Here is a 20,905-nt window from a genome sequence, read left to right on the forward strand (position 1 = left end):
AGGCTGGCATTCAATAAATTTTAAAGTTGTAAACTTTTAAAGTGCTGTGTGGCATTTTCCTTCCCTCCTCCACCACCCCTCCTGGGCTACCTTGGTAGTCATCCCCCTATTTGTGTGATGAATGAATAAAGAATGCATGAATGTGAAGCAACAATGACTTTATTGCCTCTGCAAGCGGTGATCGAAGGGAGGAGGGGAGGGTGGTTAGCTTACAGAGAAGTAGAGTGAACCAAGGGGCGGGGGGTTTCATCAAGGAGAAACAAACAGAACTTTCACACCGTAGCCTGGCCAGTCATGAAACTGGTTTTCAAAGCTTCTCTGATGTGTACCGCGCCCTCCTGTGCTCTTCTAACCGCCCTGGTGTCTGGCCGCACGTAACCAGCAGCAGGCAATTTGCCTCAACCTCCCACCCCGCCATAAACGTCTCCCCCTTACTCTCACAGATATTGTGGCGCACACAGCAAGCAGTAATAACAGTGGGAATATTGGTTTCGCTGAGGTCTAAGCGAGTCAGTAAACTGCGCCAGCGCGCCTTTAAACATCCAAATGCACATTCTACCACCATTCTGCACTTGCTCAGCCTGTAGTTGAACAGCTCCTGACTACTCTCCAGGCTGCCTGTGTACGGCTTCATGAGCCATGGCATTAAGGGGTAGGCTGGGTCCCCAAGGATACATATAGGCATTTCAACATCCCCAACAGTTATTTTCTGGTCTGGGAATAAAGTCCCTTCCTGCAGTTTTTGAAACAGACGAGAGTTCCTGAAGATGCGAGCGTCATGTACCTTTCCCGGCCATCCCACGTTGATGTTGGTGAAACGTCCCTTGTGATCCACCAGAGCTTGCAGCACTATTGAAAAGTACCCCTTGCGGTTTATGTACTCGCCGGCTTGGTGCTCCGGTGCCAAGATAGGGATATGGGTTCCGTCTATGGCCCCACCACTGTTAGGGAATCCCATTGCAGCAAAGCCATCCACTTTGACCTGTACATTTCCCAGGGTCATACCCTGGATATCAGCAGATCTTTGATTGCGTGGGCTACTTGCATCACAGCAGCCCCAACAGTAGATTTGCCCACTCCAAATTGATTCCCAACTGACCGGTAGCTGTCTGGCATTGCAAGCTTCCACAGGGCTATTGCCACTCGCTTCTCAACTGTGAGGGTTGCTCTCATCTTGGTATTCATACTCTTCAGGGCAGGGGAAAGCAAGTCACAAAGTTCCATGAAAGTGCCCTTACGCATGCGAAAGTTTCGCAGCCACTGGGAATCGTCCCAGACCTGCAACGCTATGCGGTCCCACCAGTCTGTGCTTGTTTCCCGAGCCCAGAATCGTCGTTCCACAGCATGAACCTGCCCCATTAGCACCATGATGCATGCATTGGCAGGGCCCATGCTTTCAGAGAAATCTGTGTCCATGTCCTGATCACTCACGTGACCGCGCTGACATCGCCTCCTCTCCCGGTATCGCTTTGCCAGGTTCTGGTGCTGCATATACTCCTGGATAATGCGTGTGGTGTTTAACGTGCTCGTAATTGCCAAAGTGAGCTGAGCGGCCTCCATGCTTGCCTTGGTATGGCGTCCGCACAGAAAAAAGGTGCGGAACGATTGTCTGCCGTTGCTCTGACGGAGGGAGGGGCAACTGACGACATGGCTTACAGGGTTGGCTTCAGGGAGCTAAAATCAACAAAGGGGGTGGCTTTACATCAAGGAGTATTTCAGGCAGGACTTCACGGAGGGTTCCAATAAGAAATGGTGCACCTAAGTTATTGTTCTTATTGGAACAAGGAGGTTAGTCTGGCCTCTGATTGATACATGGCTAGATTTACCTCGCTGCACCTTCCCTGTGAGTGACTGCAGTGTGACCTAGAGGAATGAGTCCCCTAGACGGGGGAGGAGGCAAATGAGTACAAAACCAATCTGGTCTATTTCTTGTTTTGATCCACTCCATCTATCTTTTACATCTTTGGCTGGCAGCAGACGGTGCAGAAGGACTGCATGCCATCCACATCTCATGGCTGCTCGGCAAGAAGATGTACAGTACGACTGCTAGCCATCCTCATCACTTGCCTGCCCGGCAGAAGATGGTACAGTACGACTGCTAGCCATCCTCATTTCTTGCCTGCCTGGCAGAAGATGGTACAGTACGACTGCTAGCAATCCGTATCGCCTGCCCGCTCACCATAAGACGGTTCAATAGGACTGACTGCAGGACTAAAGAGAATGACCTGGTCAAGTCACTCCAAACTTAGTCCCTGCGCCCATATCTGCCCAGGCGCTCCCAGCCGACGCGGCCAGGAGCACCTCGGACACGACGATGACGCCTTCCAGTCGTATTGCACCGTCTGCTGCCAGAAGGCAATGGGTTGCTGCTACTGTGTAGCAATGCCGTACCGAGTCTGCCAGCACCCAGGAGACATAGGGTGACGGTTACCTGAGCGGGCTCCATGCTTGCTGTGGTATGGCATCTGCACAGGTAACTCAGGAAAAAGGGTGCGAAACGATTGTCTGCCCTTGCTTTCATGGAGGGAGGGAGGGAACGGGGGCCTGACAATATGTACCCAGAACCACCCGCGACAATGTTTTAGCCCCATCAGGCATTGGGATCTCAACCCAGAATTCCAATGGGCAGCAGAGACTGCGGGAACTGCGGGATAGCTACCCACAGTGCAACACTCCGGAAGTCGACTCTAGCCTCGGTAGTGTGGAAGCACTCCGCCGAGTTAATGCACTTAATGCACTTAGAGCATTTTCTGTGGGGGGACACACACTCGAATATATAAAATCGATTTCTAAAAAACTGACTTCTATAAATTCGACCTTATTCCGTAGTGTAGACATACCCTATATCTCCAGGGCTGCCAGTCAGGTACATCTAAAGCTGACATTAACACAGACTTCTCCCACCATTGATATATTGTTTGTTTGAAGCTGTGACTTTTCTGTACATCATGTGAAATCTACAAATCTTTCCAACACCGAACCGTAAGGCCTAACCAGTTAGGTCCCATTCTGAGTGCTGCTGCTCCAGAACGTAGGACTGCACTGCCAGAAAGCACCTCTCATACTTGTGCCATGCGGTGCTAAGAGTGGCGTAAAACATTGGCAAGTCAATAGACACAAACAAAATCTCTCAGGAAGCAGCCATGAAAGCAGAAAGGGGATGTGGTTTGCTTGAATCGAGAACTTAATCTTTGAAGGCTCACAACTAGGAGGTGTGCATGCCTGCTTTCTAAAACCTCCCCAGAACTTTTGAAAAAAAATGGTTTAAAGTAACTAACTTCGGCCAGTGAAATGGGATGTAGCTGCTTCTTTGAAGCGTCTCAGCTGGGAAGCTCTTGGTTGTTGTGTAGCGTGTGGTATTACACTGGAGGGAGCTTGGCCAGCCTTCCTAGCATGTCATTGTGAAAGTTTGGAGTTTCGGGGGAGGGTGCAGTGCACAAAGTATATTCACATCTGCTCCAGGAATCTCAGCAGCAGAGCAAGGCGATACCGAACTAAGGAAAGGCTTCATGTCATTGGCTCTCTGCAGACCTGGAAATGAAATTTTGTCCTCCATCAGAGATGGTGATCAGATGGGATTTCTGTGTGCTCCTCTCAATGGTTTTGCTTGCCACCCAGGCTTTCCCACAGACAAATATTAAAATCAGTCAAGGTGAGTGCAAATCACTGACTGTGGCTTGGGTTAATAAACATTAGGTTATTGATGGCTTAAAATCAGGCACTTTTACAAACGTATCCTGTAATGCATGCAATTCTCCTTACCAGTTTTGCTAACTTCTCCATAAAACACAAACTTGTAAATTCAATAATCTGCTTAGTTTGGGAAGGTGTATTACCAAGTAATGCTGATCTTTTCTGTTCCAGCGTGTTGAAGCATTCTCTCTGTTGACTTTATTTCTTTGTTTTGGAGGCATGTTCAGTTTAATCTTATAAACAATATGTGGTCCTGTACAATGGTGCCAAGAAGTTTACATATGTTTACAAGCTAAAAGAATGCTCTTAATCTGATTTTAGTCCAAACAATAGTAATTGCACTCAATAATAATAACAATCATAATTAATAAAGCAATGGCAAGTTGTAAAGGAGTGTGACTCTTTGGATGTTTAGCTTTCTGTGGAAGTGCAAAAAGTAAAGAACTGTGATTTGCAACGTTTCTTTTATTCACTCTTTCTAACATAAAGTGAAGTTAACATATGTAAGAACTGTCCCTCTACATATTAGATCATATAACACATACACAACTGGCTGCAGAGTTTATCTACAGTTAATCACAAAGTGTACTTTTTTAGATGAGAGAAGTATTTTAACAAAATTTTAACTGGCTTTGTGATTTCATTGTATTACCCAGGTTTGCAGTACATTTTTACTTGGATAGAATAAGCCAAATTCTGTTCTCATTTACACCAATGTAATTCCAGTGTAACTACACTCACTTTGATAGTGTTCTAAATTTACATGAGCAGAATCTCACCCAATAAGTATTGTTCAATGAACTAGTGAGAAAAATAATTACCACAAACTTGGCTTTAGTGCCAGGCATCAAATCAATGGGAGCTTCCTCAAAACCTAATTGAGGAGAGAAAAATCAAAGATGCCTCCTATCCAGTTGCAGCTAGAAGTATAGTATTTCTGTACTGCAGGAGATCTACAGAATTGGCTATAGTATTTTTACATCTTGAAATACAAATACCATAGAATTTAATTCCGTAAAAATAACTTCATTTTGATAAAAAAATATTTACAAAAAATGCTCCTAGGTGTCTGAGATTGTGACACTTTTGCAGCACAATTAAAGTTTCATTCCATTGCCTGGTTAAGCTATAATCTCCCCACACACCATTGGTCACCATTCTCTTCCAACTCTGCCCTGCCGTTCTGCAGAGGAAAGGAGCAGCTGGCTTCCAAGAGACTTTCAGAGTACAATACATGCGCACACACACACTTAAGATAAAGCCTTGTCATGACCTGCTTGTTTTGAAAGTAGTCATGTAATGAAAGGGAGAAAATAATCATACAAATTAAATATTTTGCATGATAATAATATTGAAGACACCCTATGTAATTTTTGATGTCTGTATTTAAGGACCTGAACCTGCAGCCCTTATTCACATAGAATCTCTCGGTCATACTTAATGACATTGGCTTATTCTTTTCTATCCATCATAAACTCCTCTTTTGGTGCTTATCCTTTGGCAGTGTGTTTTATTCAACAACAGGGAGAGATTAAAACAAGTGTAGTGTAAGAGGAATGTAGAAAAGTTACTCTGGTGAGGTATTATAGATCTATCCTAGGGTGGCACTTTGTATCCTCACTGGGAGTGTATAGTTATTGTTAGGTTACGTCTGTAGAAGATAGTGCCAAAGTCTTACATATGAATTGTTTTGTGGAGCTTGTAAAGTGTGTCCCATTCCCTGCATACTCACACCTTCTGTAATTGTGCACATTTTCTGTGATCCTGCTTAACATCATCTATAGCACCAATACGTGATGTTTCATTCCCAACCCTTTCCAAAATGACAGACCAGAATGAATTAACGGACGCCTGATGTGTTGCTTGAATTCGGAGAATTGCTGAAAGCATGTACCTGGCTCAGGCATGTACCTGCAGGCTTTACCCACATGAGTTGTCCCATTGCAGATGAGGCCGTGAGTAAGCATTCTAGGACTGGGATTTTCTCCTGGAAAAACAATTTCAGTTCCTTACTCCAAACATTTTTAAATTCTCAGTTCTTTGTTTTTGTCCATACTCTGTGGGAAATCCTGTCCCCGCTGAAGCTGATAGCAAATCTCCTATTGACTTCGGTGGGGCCAGGATTTCACCCACTGATAAATATATTGAACATGGCAGTGGAGGGGCATTGATGGAACATCGGGTCCTTCTATGTTTTCATGTTGTATTTACAGGTTTTCCTGTGGCTGAAGGTAAGCTGTAAACTAAATGAGATGAAAAATCAAAAGGACTACATTAGAGGAAAGAGAAGAAAAATTAACATCCCTTTCCCCAAAAATGTGCTCACCCCTTGATCCTGACAACACTAACTGCATGTACAAGAAGTAAGAGAGAACGCACACTTGCTGGCATCTAGTCCCAGCAGAGTTCCAGGAATGGTTTCCATAGCAGAAGGTCAGTTGATCATTACATGTAAAGGGAGTTTTCTCTCATTCAATCTACTCTAGGGGCCTGATCCTGTGAGGTGCTCAATGCCTCCTGAGTATTGGTGGGGACCCTTGATGCCCAGCAACTTGAGTGCAGTTGAAGGTGCTCAGCACCTCCTGAGGATTGGGCCCCAGAAGAGCATTAATCTCATGAAGGCTAGGTATGCTATTTGCAATACAGCACGGTTGATTGAAATCTCTGGATCTCTGTAGCAGGCACAGTCAAAGCCACATAACTAAGGTCCTACCAAAGTCATGGTCTATTTTGGTCAATTTCCTGGTCATAGAGTTTTAAAAATTGTAAATTTCATGATTTCCGCTATTTCAATCTGAAATTTCATGGTGTTGTAATTGTAGGGCTCCTTACCCAAAAAGGAGTGGTGGGGGGATCGTGGTACTGCTCCCCTTACTTCTGAACTGCTGCTGGCGGCGGCGCTGCCTTCGGAGCTGGGTGGCTGTAGAAGGGTGGCTGCTGGCCAGGAGCCCAGTTCTGAAGGCAGAACCGCCGCCAGCAGCCGTGCAGAAGTAAGGATGGCCTGGTACGGTATTGCCATCCTTACTTCTGCCCTGCTGTCTGCAGAGTTGGGCCCTTATTCAGCAGCCGCCAGTCTCTGGCCACCCAGCTCTGAAGGCAGCGCAGAAGGAAAGGTGGCAATACCGTGACCTGCCTCAAATAACCTTGCGACTCCCCTGCAACTCCCTTTTGGGTCAGGACCCCAATTTGAGAACCCTGGCCTCCTCCATCAAATCTGTACAGTATAGGGTAAGAGCACACAAAAGACCAGATTTCACAGCTGGAGACCAGGTTTCACGGTCTGTGATACATTTTTCATGGTCGTGAATTTGGTAGGGCCCTACAGATACATTTTGATAGCCACAGGACTCCCTTTGGCTGAACCCTCTTTTCTGAGTTGCTAAGTCTTCTTTTTAAGGGCATTCACGTCTTGTTTACAATTTAGACTCTTACTGATAAACCTGCTGCCCATGATGAAATCAAGCCCTTTAATAGTCTCCAGCAAGAATGTGATTTGCTTCCAGCACAAGCCTGGTAATATCTGCTGTTGAAAAGATGCTGTGAGAGTGCTTTGAAGTGCCAGGAATGCTACCAGACTGGATGTCATTTGTCAGTCTTGCTCTAGACCCAGTCTCTACATTGCAGAGCTATACACTTTTATCATAGAAATATCCTCCAATCTTAAATTTGAAGCTGCTATGAAAAAAAATGACTTGAGAAGCAGATTTCTGTACGGCTCAGGTTGTTGTTAGTTTTCCTTTCTCGGTAGCATCATGGGAAAATATTGATTGGGAATACTGAGCACCAAGAAGCTTCAACCACAATTGGGCCTTTGTTGTGCAAGATGCTGTAAATACATAGAGTAAAAGGCCATCCCTCCCTCATAGAGCATTCAGTCGAAGCACAAAGGAAGCACTGTTATCCTCATTTTACAGATGGAGAACCAAGGTACAGAGATTAAGTGACTTGCCCAAGGTCACCCAGAAAGAGCCAAGAATTACACCCGAGTATCCTGAGTCCCTGCCCATGTCCTTAACCACAGGTGATCCTTCTTCTCTCAGTGAAAGAGTTAATGATGATAAAAATAATAAAGGATTAGCTCTTTCTTTTCTGAAGGAGATCTCCAAGAATTTTACCAAGGAGGTCAAACAGTGGTGTTCTGCTGACGTAGTTGAACATGTAGAAAACTGATATGACTGACCCGATGACACTGCCCTTGTTTTCCATACCAGCAAATACCCTTCTGACGGGCTGGGCTTGGTTCAAGTTTTCCTGCTGAGAAGTGGGCTTGTCTGCCATACTATGTCTGACAGATTTGAAAATAAAAATAGACCTAAGTGTTCTAGAATATAAGTGGTTCCTTGGTTATTTCCTGTGAATTTAAGAATAATAACCCCTCTTCTAAAGAGAGTGCAAAGGCTTCCTACGTTGACCTAACAGAAAGGTGCTAATTAAGCATTGACCTACCCTCGTTCTCTTTTCTGGTATATTTAACCTTAAATTCCTCCAGGCACCTCTTGTTCACTGAAGCTAATCAAATTAATGACACCTAGTCGGGAAAGTGGTGTAGGAGATCAAAAGCCTCTATGAACACCTCAGTCTGATGATTTCGTTTCAACCATTTCTATCAAGGGGAACAATTTTCTCAAGAAATTTCAGGGAAGCCAAAACCACCCTAACTGAAATTTCAAACCAGCACACAACAAACGCCCATAACACTTCACATGAAAAGGCAAAACACTGAGACGGCTGCTGGTTTTGGCTTGTCCATTGTGCTGTCATGCAACTAAAGGTGAAGAGTTCGCAGTCATTTTTAACAAGCGTTCCAAAAATATCAATGACTAGGCTGCCCGTGAAGCTCACAGTGTCTCCAGTCATCCCAGCCAATAATTAAGTACCCCAAGGTGTTCTAAATGCTTGGTGGGCAGGGCTGAGTCCTTCCAGGTGCTGAGTGTTCCTGAGAAGCTGGGGGTGCCCTCAACCCACAGGAGTCCTCACCACCTTGCTGTACTGAACCCACACCCAGCAGGAAGAAGCATGTGTCTACCCAATGTTACTGCATCTGGAATTGGTAATAAGTTACATCAGCAGCATATATATATATATAAAATCAGAATATGGGGCCCACTCAGATCTAATTCAAGACCCACTGAAATTAATGGGAGACTTCCTCTTGCTCTCCAAAGGCTTTGGATTTGGCCCTTAAGCTAAAATGCCCATTGATGTCAATGGTTTGCCTGACTGAGGACCCTGTAGTGAGGTGTGATGGAGAGCAAAGAGAAGTAAAATGAGTGGATGGAAGAGCCCCACATACATCTGGCGAGAGCAAGAAGAGCTGGTGTGCCATGCTCCCTATCGCTCACTGAGGCTTCTCCAGGCAATTCCACCCTCCATGGGATCTGAGGGGCTCTGGGAGTGGGTAAGGAGGGAGGCTAGGAACCCTGTGGACAGCCAGGCTGAGATATGCACAGAAGTTATAAGCAGCACTAACCTATACTCCATGACTGATCCCTCAGTACATGTCAGGGAAGGCGGAGTGCAGGGTGCATTGCAGCTATTTGGTGCTTCCTGTCCTGGGATTTCTGGGATCTGTGGGGGCTGGAGGCCGATCCCTCACTTCCATTCGTTGGTGTTTGATCCTTCTGTCCCTCTCTCTCTCCGGTTTTGTTGTAACAGGATGTGAGGTAGCCCTGAGTAACTGTTTTCTCTGTGAGACAATGGCAGGATGTGACCCATGGGAATAAACACTGCATCTTGCTGTTAACTGAATACAAATTTGCTACAATTTTTAAAAAGCTGCTTCCATTTTTCAAGGTATCAATCTGATTTTCAACTAGAGCTCTTTTGCATAGCCCATCACTAACATAGTCAGACATAGTGATCTGAAAGCAACTTGTTCGTCTCTACAATGTTACTTGGTTCTTGAGATCTGAGTTGCTCACTGACCCTAGTTATCTAGGAATGGCACTTCTCAGGGCCGATAATGACTGGAACTGGCTCCAAGAGCACTTGTATCAGGATACATCCTCTAAAGAGCTCTGGAGGGGAAAGGGGAAGGGTCACCACAAAGGAAGAATAATTATCTTTTATCTGAGCTCAAGGGATAGAAGAGTGCTGGTGGAGGCTTGGGGCTGTCAGAGAAAAGCAATGAAAAGGTAGCTGTTTACATTAGCCACAAAATAGCTCCGGTTTTGCAGTACTTGAAATAACTGGGCTCACTAGATTTGACATTATGGAGGCATTTAATACCCCGGGTCAGCAGGAGAGACTGACTCGCAGCGCTCCAGTTCCCCTGAATGCCTGCTGTTTGTTTCACAGTGCTGTTGTGAGAGCTGAAATGCTGGGAACAGTCAGTTCCCGGTATCTGAGTCATTCTGCTGCCACAGACTGTGACAAATCTCCCAGTTTCTGGGGAGCTGATCGATAACCCAGAGCCAGCTTTATGTTCTGTACCCAGCAATAGCGATGTAATGGTTAAAGGACAGGCCTTGGAGCAGAAGAGCTGGGCTCTATTGCTGGCTGTGGCATTGACTTCCTGTGTTACCATCAATGAGCACCTTTGCCTCTTAAATGTTCTTTACTTGAAAACTGAGTGTAATGCTTATATCAGGGGGCTTCTCTGAGGCTGAATCAGCTGATGTTCGTAAAATGCTTTGAGGGCTCTGGGTGGAAGGAACTAAAGAAATGGGGTGCAAAATGACTGCCAAAGGAAGCTTCATGTAGTGACATTTGGGGATAGAAGGAGTTCAGCCCTGCGAGTTCTAGCGTTTGTACCCTGTGATGATTAGGACTTGGCTAATTCCCCCCCTTTTTTAACATGCTCCTGGTTGCCGCTTCAGTTTTGCCTTTAGCAGAGTTTGTTCTACAGGTTAATTGTGCTCATTATAAAGATGATTCCCCTTGAAGTCCCTGAATACCAGATCCTTTCCTAGCTTCAATTGGAACTCCCTGGATTCTGAGCCTGTTATTTGCTTCAATAGTTTTGTGGCATCCACCTTCTCTGGACCTCTTAGGATTTCATACACATCAGTTGTGCTTCCTCTTTTCTAAAGAACATCAGCAGCATTTTCCTTCCCCTTTTTCCAAAACCTGAAACATTTCATCCTTGCTGCCCTCATCTCTACCTTTTCCAAGTCTTCAGTGATCACTCCAGCTGGGGGCTCACTTCTCCATTTGATGACTAGTACTCCATGAGTCCATTGATTTAAAGCAAACAAACAAAGGACAGCACTCAAGAATGAATTTAGTGCAGGGAACAATCACACACTGGCAAGGAGATAGTGTGGATGGAGATGACAGAGCCTGTGATGTGTCCTGGTGATTAAAACACATAGATCATTCCATTGATTTCAGCAAGACCAGTCATGTACTTAAAGTTAAGCATGTACTTAAATATCTTGCTGAATCAGGGCCCTATTTACCTTCTTACCTACCTCCCAGAAATGTGACTGATCGATTTAAATTTCTGCTCACTATTTCTCCCTCAGTGTCTTGTATCTTGTGATCATTTAGGATATAATGTTTCTTGGCATCTTTCTACACTGTTTTCAATGCTTTTACTGCATGAAGTTGCATGTATCTGTTTCCCACCACTGCCCCCAATTTTTTTTCCTGGTCCCTTTGATTGGAGTCTTTCCCCTTCTCTCTGTGTTATCTGCAATGGTGGTTCAACCTCTCCTACAAGTTTGCTCTTTCCAGGCATTGATGTGAATGAGAATGGGCCCAGACCTGATCTTATCCCTACAGAACTCCATAGTGTCACTTCCAGCCTACTTTGAAAATGTACAGTAGGGTTAGTAAATATTTATATTATGGTAGCATCCAAAAGTATTTTTCTTCCCTGCTTGGACTACTCAGAAATGGCAAATTCTGCTCAAACTTTCCAAAGTGCTGAGCTCCCATCTTCAGAAATTCAGATATTTTGAGGGGGCATCCAAGAATGGAGGCACTCAAAGTCCCCAGTTGCTCGTGAAAATCTAAGCCCTTAGGGGAATTTTTCATTTTTTTCATTTTTTGTAAAGCCAGCAAGGACATTGAGACATGTCCTAAAAAACAGAGACATTCACCATTGCCGGGGTCCCTGCAGCTGTTGTGTATCAAATGCTCTTCCAATTTTCTTTTCTTTCTCCCCCAGCTATGCCAGAGCCAATTCAGTCCTACTCCTGCCCACTGTTTTGGACAGAATATGAAGGGTACTGTTACAGATACTTTCCCCTCAATAAAACATGGGCTGAAGCCGATCTCTATTGTGCGGAATTTTCCATTGGCATAAAATCAGCCAAATTAGCATCGATTCACAGGTAAGAATGAAAGAAATCTGTTTCTAAAACATTGTCAAAGTCCAGCTAAACAATGTCTGTGGCAATAAAAAATATATATAAATAATTCCTCAGCTGGAGTTTAACCTTCCTATGAGAAAGCAAACCCATTTAAGCCTAATTTACCACTGTCATAAATTCTGCGTATCTGTATTGAAATGCACTAGCTAGTGTGCGTGTGTATCTCTGCCCTCTAATGGACAAAATCAAAACTCCTCAACTGTATTAATTAGATGTCTATCAGAGAGTCTCCTTTAGCTCAAGTGGTAGAACCAATAATTCTGAAGCAGATCTATCGCTATTGCTCTTAGTCAAGCCCAGAGGCACTTGTGAAATGGCCATGTTCTGTAATACTGTTTAGTTACATTAACATAAATAACAAGTTGTCACCTTATGCTCTGTGTTACAACAAAGCTATTTGGATCACCCTGGGTTTGGCTGTAGTTGTACAATATAATAATTGAAAGGACCACATTTTCAAGAGGCCGTGTGAATGTGCGTGCAAACCCCATGCGTTTGCATATAAACTGCACACCAACTACCTGATATGCATGAGCAAAAGTGAGGCTTTGTGTGCACAATCAGATGCTTGATCCAATTTTATTGTCATATTTTTGGAGACTCTGAAAATTTGGCCCTCAGTTACCAAAGACTCCACTCTGACAACTGCAGTCACATTGTACCTATTATATTAATCAGTCCCTGCATGGAGGAGGGCGGCTTTGGTTTCAAGGGAACAATTTTGGTTACAATTTTGTCTGACTCAGAACTTCAGAACAGAAAGGTTTTCCATTCCCTGTTTCATGGAACAGTTCACAAACCCAGATTAGAAATGGGGCCCAAAGCAAAATGCTGGATCTAAACATTCGGATATCAGAGGAAGACTTTGCTACATGGGCACATCTATAATTCATCTCAAATTCAAGAATCTTCCCCCCGACACACACTAATATTGAAAACAGAGGTGCTGCAGAAGTGTTTTCGTTGAAATCAAGGAGTACTGAAGCAGGCCCCTAGTGAGCGAATGGGCATTCACCGTGCGATGTTCTGTTTCCATGTTTTTTCCTCCATCCCAAGGCCAGCCACTCTTGATGGTTTAAGACAGTGTTTTTCACTGCAAGGCCTGTGAGCCAGTGGCGGCTCCCATGGACCCTAAGTGCGGCTCACTGTCGATTGCGCTTTCTGGCAGCAGTGAGGCTGCAGCTAAGGCAGGCCCCTTGCCTGCCCTGGCCCCACACTGCTCCTGGAAGTGGCCAGCATGCCCCCAAGGCCCCGGGGTGCAAGGGGGTAAGCAGAGGTCTCCGCGCACTGCTCCTGCCTGCAAGCACTGCCCCAGCAGCTCCCATTGGCTGGGAATGGGGAACAGTGGCCAATGGGAGTTGTGGGGGCGGAGCCTGCACAGCGGGGCAGCATGCAGAGCAGCATTCCTCCCCAGGGGCTTCAGGGGCGTGTTGGCCCCTTCCAGGAGCGGCGTGGGGCTGGGACTGCCCCGAAGTAAGTGCCACTCCCTTCGATGGGCAGGTTCTGCATAGCTCTTCCATTGCCCATCCTGCAGCCTCCCGGAGCCAGCCCCCAACACACTCTCCTGCACCCCAAGTCCCTGGCCCAGCCCTGAGCCCCCTCCCGGAGCCAGCCCCCAATCAGGGGCAGCGAGTTGTATGGACCTGTGGTGCCCGGGCTCCAGCAATAGTCAGGGCCCGGGGGCCCAGCTCCACCAATGTATGGGGCCGGGTCTCTCCCCCGGCCCTGCCTGCCACCCCCCCCCACACCTCCCTCAAGTGTCCCCCGGCCCCCACTTGCTGCCCCTGCGACCTCCCCTGGGTCCGCGAGGGTCCCTGCCTCTCCCCTGCAGCTCCACGCTGCCTGTGCTCTGCTGGCTCCCAGCATCAACTGCCGCCACAGGGCCCTAGTGCCCCCCAACCACCCGTGGCAGGGCAGGTTGCCCTTACCCTGCCCGTCTGCCTCGGACCCTTCCCTTTTCCGGCAGGACCCTCCACCAGCACGGCCCCCCCCCCCGCCCACAGTCACCGCTCCTGCCCCATGCTGGCCAAGGGGCAGCCCCATCCCTCACCCCCAGTGCGGCTGCCGTGAGGGGCAGCAGCAGAGGAGGAGGTGCACATGTGATGGCAGCCCCCCCTGCCCCCGCCCGGCACCCACTACAGGGGAGGCGAAGGGGCTTCCTGGACATGAGAGGGGTCCTAGGAGAACATGAAGTGACAGTGGTGTGGTTGAGTGTGGTGGGGGGGAAGCGGGGTCCCTCTCCCAGAGCTCACTGATGCCCATGGGGAGAGGGCTGGGGGGAGTCCTCCTCTCTGGCCCCAGCCCAAGGGTAGCCTGCCTGCACCCCAAACTCCTCATCCTCAGCTCTGCCCTACCCCAGAGCCCATACCCCCAGCCAGAGCCCTCACCCCCCTGCACCCTAACCCTCTACCCCAGCCCTGAGCCCCCTCCAACACCCCTCATCCCCAGCTACACCCCAAACCCCTCATCCTTGCACCCCCTCCCTCCACACCCCCTCCCACCCCCAACTCTCTCTCAGAGCTCGCATCCCCTCCCTCTGAACCCCCTCCAACCCCCAAACTCCCTCCCAGAGCCTGCACCCCTCACCCCCTCCTAAACCCCCCACCCCCAGCCTGGAGCCTGCACCCAAACTCCCTCCCAGAGCCTGCACCCCAGCCCTCCGCACTCCATCCCAGATCCTGCATCCCTCATCCCCTCCTGCACCCACCCCTCCTGCCCCAGCCTGGAGCCTGCACCCAGCACCCAAACTCCATCCCAGCCCCTGCACCCCCAGCCCCTACCCCACCCAAACTCCCTCTCAGAGCCCAACCTCTTGCCCCTTTTGCACCCAAACTCCTTCCCAGAGCCTGTACCCTGCACCCCTCCTGCACCCCAATCCCCTGCCCCAGCCCAGGGCCTGCACCCCAGACCTCCTCCCCCTACCCAAACTCCTTCCCAGAGCCTTAGGCAGGAGGGGGTGGAGTTTGGGGGGGCGTTCTGGGCACCACCAAAATGTCTACAAACCTGCCACCCCTGTCCCCAATACCTCCTCCTGCACCCCAAGCCTGATCCCTGACCCCCTTCCCAGAGTCAGAACCCCAAACCCCCTCCTGCATCCCCTGCTCCAGCCCTGAGCCCCCTCCCCGCGCCAGCCCCCACTACCCCCTCCTGCATCCCAAGCCTCTGTCCCAGCCCTGAGCCCCCTCCCAGAGCCTGCACCCCATACCCCCTCCTGCACCCTGTATCCCCTCCTGTACCCGAACACACTGCCCCAGTCTGGAGTCCCCTCCTGCACCCAAACTCCCTCCCAGAGCTTGCACCCCCTCACCCTCTCCTGCACCCGAAGCCCCTGCCCAGCCCTGACCCCCCTCCCAGAGCCAGCCCCCCATTCCTCCTGCTGCACCCCAAGCAATATTACCAATAACAGTAATATTACCATATCAACCAACAAATTACTCAGAGTGTTCAACCATCTGTGCAGATTGATGTGGCTCTCACATTGAAGGTTTTTTTGCCAAAGTGGCCCCCACTTCAGAAATCGTGAAGAGCAGTGGTTTAAGATGTGGAAGCTCATTGACCTGCTTGAGTTCATTTCACATCATTCCAGCAGAACACAGGCAGTCGACACTTTACGTTATCACACCTCCTGCTTGGTGTTACAGCTGCTGAAATGATTTTGAATTTTTGAAAGTTTGAATTTTTTAATTTTGGAAGGGGACGGGGATTTGAAATCACTGCCATGTATTTTTCCCTGCGTTTCCAACCAGCTCCAGGTTTTGCCATACTAAGCCATCCTCTTACACAAACTAAGAAAATGAATCCAAAATTTCCATGGACAGTTTCAAAGGGTAGTTTAAAGATTTGGGTCCCATTTGCCAAACTGCAGTCTGAATGCCGAGGGATAGTATTTGCTTAATTTCACTAATACCAACCTCCTAACTATTTCATATTATGGTACTTTACCAGCTGGGAAGAGAATGTCTTTGTATATGACCTAGTAAACAGCCGAGTGCCTGGAATACCCACCGATATCTGGATGGGACTTCATGACCTAAGACAGGTGAGAAACCGTGACATTAGCTACCGCCTGCTTTTTCTCTGGATCATCATGCAAGCAGGTTTTCTCATAAAAAGAACAAGAAATCTATTCAACCTGGAACTCACTGAGATGTAACCCTTGGCATCAGATTCACATAAAAGGCAAAATTATTTTTTCTGTTTTCCCTCTACACCTTTCAATTTCCGCCCTCTGACTATAATACAACTTGGAAGTGCTGGACTGACAGCCCTGGAGAGCAAGATTTTCTGCTTATCCACATTGCCCTTCCAATGTTTCAGCTGTGACCTATGAACATTAGAGGATAATTCAATCTCCACAACTACTGAGGTAGCCAAGAAATGTTTAAGAAAAGGGGGTGGGGAGGAGACAATTTCATGATAAATGTTGAAATTTCAAAGTTGTTTCCATGTGACATGGTTTGAAACAGAACAATTTATGTGCGTATGAATTTTCTGCAAAATATTTTTCTACTTTCTCCGTTTTTGGGGTGTGTGTGTGTGTGTGTACGGGTAGAGGACAAGGACAGTGAGTACTGGGAGTCCAGCACCCCCTGGCTTGAAGAATAGCAACTGAGTGCATGGCTTCCATCATATTCAGGGTTTGCAGTTTGGTTCAATGGCTTTCAGCACCCATGTTGAGTGCAATACAATAAATAATGTCTAGCCCCCCACCCCCTCGCCCACTTTTTCATTTTTCTTTATCTTACTCTGTAACTTTTGAAATCTTTTGAAAAATTACACAGTAACAAAAGGAAACCCAATGAAGTGGAGCCTGGGCTCTTAAACCTGCCGAGGGGGAGACTCTCGAAGCTCAGGCTCCAGCCTGAGGGGGAATGTCTACACTGCTATTTTTAGCCCCACAGCCCAAGCCCCAGGAGGGCAAATCAACTGAGACTCGACGCTGCATGTTTTTCTTTGTAGTGTAGTCATACTCTATGATCTCAAACAATACACTAGCAGAGTGCAAAACTCAGTAGAAGAAGGGCCTTTGTTCAGCATGGACCTAGTTTTTGCCTTCTAGACATAGGAATGAGGTCAGATTGATGACGTCACTCTCTACAAGGTAGAAGAGAATATTCTGTTGGCCAATCCTGAAGTCCAGACTTCCACAAATCATTTGTTGAAATCATTGCACTTCTCCATTAGCCCCTCCCCCTAATTTCCGGATGATGTTTAATAGGAAGGTCACTTTGAATGGACAGATGGTTCTTCCTATGACTATAACTACTGGGATGGCAACCAGCCAGATGATGGGATCCACTCTATTCCAGAGGAAGAGGACTGTGTACAGATCTGGTACAGATATAACAGTGGTAGGTACTTCACTGTTGAGCCTCAGGCTGCACACCACGTTTTCCAAGAAGCATGTGTAAATAAATTGAGTGAAATGCAGGATCACCCTTTTCTATGCATAACAGAAAAGATGCTGGCAACATGATTATTTTTACATGTTGTTTTTGCAGAGGAGGAAATTTCACCCCTCCCCGAGAAGCAAAGAACTGTCAATCAAAGGCAGTATAAAGACACCAGCTTGCCTGCTTCCCCCTCAACTGAGGCCAGGTCTACACTACACACCTATATGGGTATAACTACATCACTCAGGGGTGTGAAAAATCCACCCCCCTGAGCGATGTAGTTATGCCTACTAAACCCCCATGAAGACAGAGCTGGCAGGAGAGCTTCTCCCTTCAACATAGCTACCGCCTCCTGCGGAGATGGATGAACTACGCTGACAGGAGAAGCGCTGCTGTCGCGCTGTATGTGAAGACAAAGCCCTGAGACATTTCCAGACCAAGGAAATAATGGGAGGGATATGTTATTGGAAAGAGACACCAGCAGAGATGCAGTCACTATGGAGCAGAGGGAGACAACAGAATTGGGGAAAGGATAGACTCGAACAAGGAGCATTACAAATAACAGGTTTCAGAGTAACAGCCGTGTTAGTCTGTATTAGCAAAAAGAAAAGGAGTACTTGTGGCACCTTAGAGACTAACCAATTTATTTGAGCATGAGCTTTCGTGAGCTACAGCTCACTTCATCGCATCCAATGAAGTGAGCTGTAGCTCACGAAAGCTCATGCTCAAATAAATTGGTTAGTCTCTAAGGTGCCACAAGTACTCCTTTTCTCATTACAAATAAGTCTTTTTCTCTTGTCCTATGGGAATCTGCACAGGTATAAGCACAACATATATGCACGAATAATTGTATGCGGGGCTGGGGCTGGTAAGACTGTAATAGTCTCTATATCCAGCCAGCATGGTCTTGTGTCTACGCAAAAGTATATGCAGCTTTTGAACTTGTCAGAATCGTGTCTGTATTACAGAATCTTTTGACAAGACTTTTCTTCAGGGCTAAGGATTGGGGATGAAACTAACTCCTTTGTGTAGGAAATTTGGTGTTTTTGTATACATTGTGTGTCATTTCTTCATGGAGGCACTTTTATCCTTCATCATGTGATCACACCTTCATTGAAAACCTTAACTAACTCCTTATTCTTACTCCCCTATAGCTTTACGATCATGGAATGACAACAGCTGCAACAGAGAATTCCCATTTGTCTGCAAGATTCCATCACTGGCAATTGATTAACTCGCTCCCACAATAACAAACAGCAGCAGTCAACCTACTAAACTACTGGAATAAAGTCAATCTGACCAAAGGCATATTTTATATCAGAGACAATTTTAGTGGCTCAAATAACTAGTTATATGTCTGATGCCAGTTACTCCACCTAGAAAATACTTTACCTGTCTCTTGCTTTTGTCTGTGCTATGGCTGACCAAAGAGCATTGGTGAATAGTCAAGCCAGTACATTTTCCATGGTCTAGGAACAATTTCAGTGTCGCGTCTCCATCCAGACTCTGTGACTGAAAAGAATGTTGTAACCTATATGTATAATTAAAGAGGTGAAAAGGTTCACAACAGTGAGAAAGTCTGATTTTATGTCCCATTTTATGCGTCCTCATTCCCATAAAATGAATCCTGCTGCCCTCAGTGGGAGTTTTGTGCGACAAAGGACTCCCTAACTGGTCCTAGGATTTGGAAATCTCTCTAGCATTCTGAGGAGCAGGACAATAACCCTTTTGCAGTGACAAACTAGAGTTCATTACTACAGAAGACACATTCTGCATCATTTCTGAACTTTGATGTCAGAATGAAGTGAAACTAACAGCCTGAATCAGATCTCACTTATATTGGATGATTTCAATTGAATTACTGTTCATAACTTATATTAGTGTGAGCTCAGAATAAGATGATAAATCTATACGGGTATTGTACAAATAAAGCAACTTCGGATAAATATTGAAGTCCATGCTCAGGTCATATTCACTCTGTATTCAGACGAAATGTGGTAGGAGTTATACCTGAGTAAAAGCTAAGTAAGGACCTCTAGATATGAGCCCATATTTAGATTTTAAATGTATCAACCTGTCACATAACAAGAAATCAATTGTTTTACTACAAACACTCAAACTGTAATAATCAAGTAATGGATGACTGTACTAAATAATTTAGCCTGTGGGAATTAAGAGGGACTGTCATTTTCTGCTAAGTTATGCAAAATACCATGTGTTGCTGATGTTGCTTTCTCACAACTAAAATACATTGTAAACAGCTTGCTGAAGTTCCTTCTTCTTTCTAACACTGCTGAAATATACATGTTCACTAGCTTATACAGGTTCTTTTACACTGGTGCAAACCAAACCAGCTTTTATACTCAGTTTTGGCAATTGACTATTGAAGAAATCAAAAGGGGGGGAAAAAAGCTTTCATTCAATATACAAAGCAGTAACTTTTTATATTGGAACAAATATTTCCTTTAACACCATTCCTTCAGGATTACGGGGGGCGGGGGGGTTCTTTTTTGTTTCTCTCTCTCTCTCTCCCTCTCTCATGCGTGCATGCAAAAAAAGGGGACAAAATTGTTACATGTCAGAATAACCAAGGTGCCTACCTGAGATGCACAAAGCACATCTCTGTGATTGGTAACTGCTGTTTTACTATAAAAAGCAAGACTATTATTTTATTATTTATTTTTTTGGACTGGGGATTGCAAAAATAATTGCAGTGGGAAATATTTTTCTTTTTAAATTGAGAGTTTTTTAAAGAAATTACTAACAAATTACAAAACAAACTGGACTAACACCATGTGCAGCTGGGTACGCTTCTGTTACTTATTTATAATTTTTTAGCTCCTTTCAAATGTGGATAATGAATGAATATAAATCGCATTCTCTGCCACCACTTCTTTCCTCTGTGGGATAAGAGGGCTCCTAGAATGAAGGGGTGCAAGAGTAGATTTACAGATTTAGGGCCAGAGCCTCAGCTGGTATACATTGGTATAGTTCCATTAAAGTCAATGGTACTACACTGATTTACATAGGCAGATGGAGACTGTCTCTGCTCACTGCTGTTCTTGATATCATATGTTTGCACCTCAGTGGTGGGTGGTGTGAGACTGGCATATCTACAGCTTACTGTTGACCAGTTTGCTCTGTCTGAATAACAGGCGCAGACACAGCTGAAAGGAGGAGGCAGGAAGAATCAATTTTTATTTATACTAGCCGTTGTACAAATTTCCCTGAGTATGATAGGACAATGGGGTGAACTAAGACTCCTCCTCAGCAAACTCTGGGGAAACAAGGCTCTGGATCTGAGTTTTGCAGTTCAGCCCTAGCTGTAGCAGATTCATATGCCAAGGATGCGCTTTACAAAGGAAGGTAGGGATCTGCTATATAGGTCAATCCAAGCAAAGTCCTTGGGATTTCGTGCACCTTTTCATCCTCAGTGGCCAGTTCACCTCTGTGTTCTGCGGCCTCTGTTCTCAAAGCTGCACTCACAAGATGGACATTTCT

General features: G+C 46.1%; 1 protein-coding gene across 2 annotated transcripts; it reads left to right on the top strand.

Annotated features, from left to right (window-relative positions):
• Nucleotides 1–3,472: 3,472 nt before the first annotated feature.
• CLEC19A (C-type lectin domain containing 19A) lies at nt 3,473–19,580 on the top strand. 2 transcript variants are annotated; one of them, XM_084640490.1, is made up of 6 exons: nt 3,473–3,652; nt 5,907–6,126; nt 11,807–11,972; nt 15,957–16,050; nt 17,230–17,362; nt 18,559–19,580. In XM_084640490.1, exons 2-6 carry the CDS (start codon nt 6,108–6,110, stop codon nt 18,636–18,638), a joined length of 492 nt encoding a protein of 163 aa, XP_084496616.1. In that variant the 5' UTR covers nt 3,473–3,652; nt 5,907–6,107; the 3' UTR covers nt 18,639–19,580. The 2 variants fall into 2 exon arrangements, with proteins under 2 accessions (XP_084496616.1, XP_084496615.1); XM_084640489.1 differs by lacking the exon at nt 5,907–6,126.
• Nucleotides 19,581–20,905: the final 1,325 nt, after the last annotated feature.

This window comes from Lepidochelys olivacea (genome assembly GCF_965140295.1).
Source record: "Lepidochelys olivacea isolate rLepOli2 genome assembly, chromosome: 10".
Classification (NCBI taxonomy): domain Eukaryota; kingdom Metazoa; phylum Chordata; order Testudines; family Cheloniidae; genus Lepidochelys; species Lepidochelys olivacea.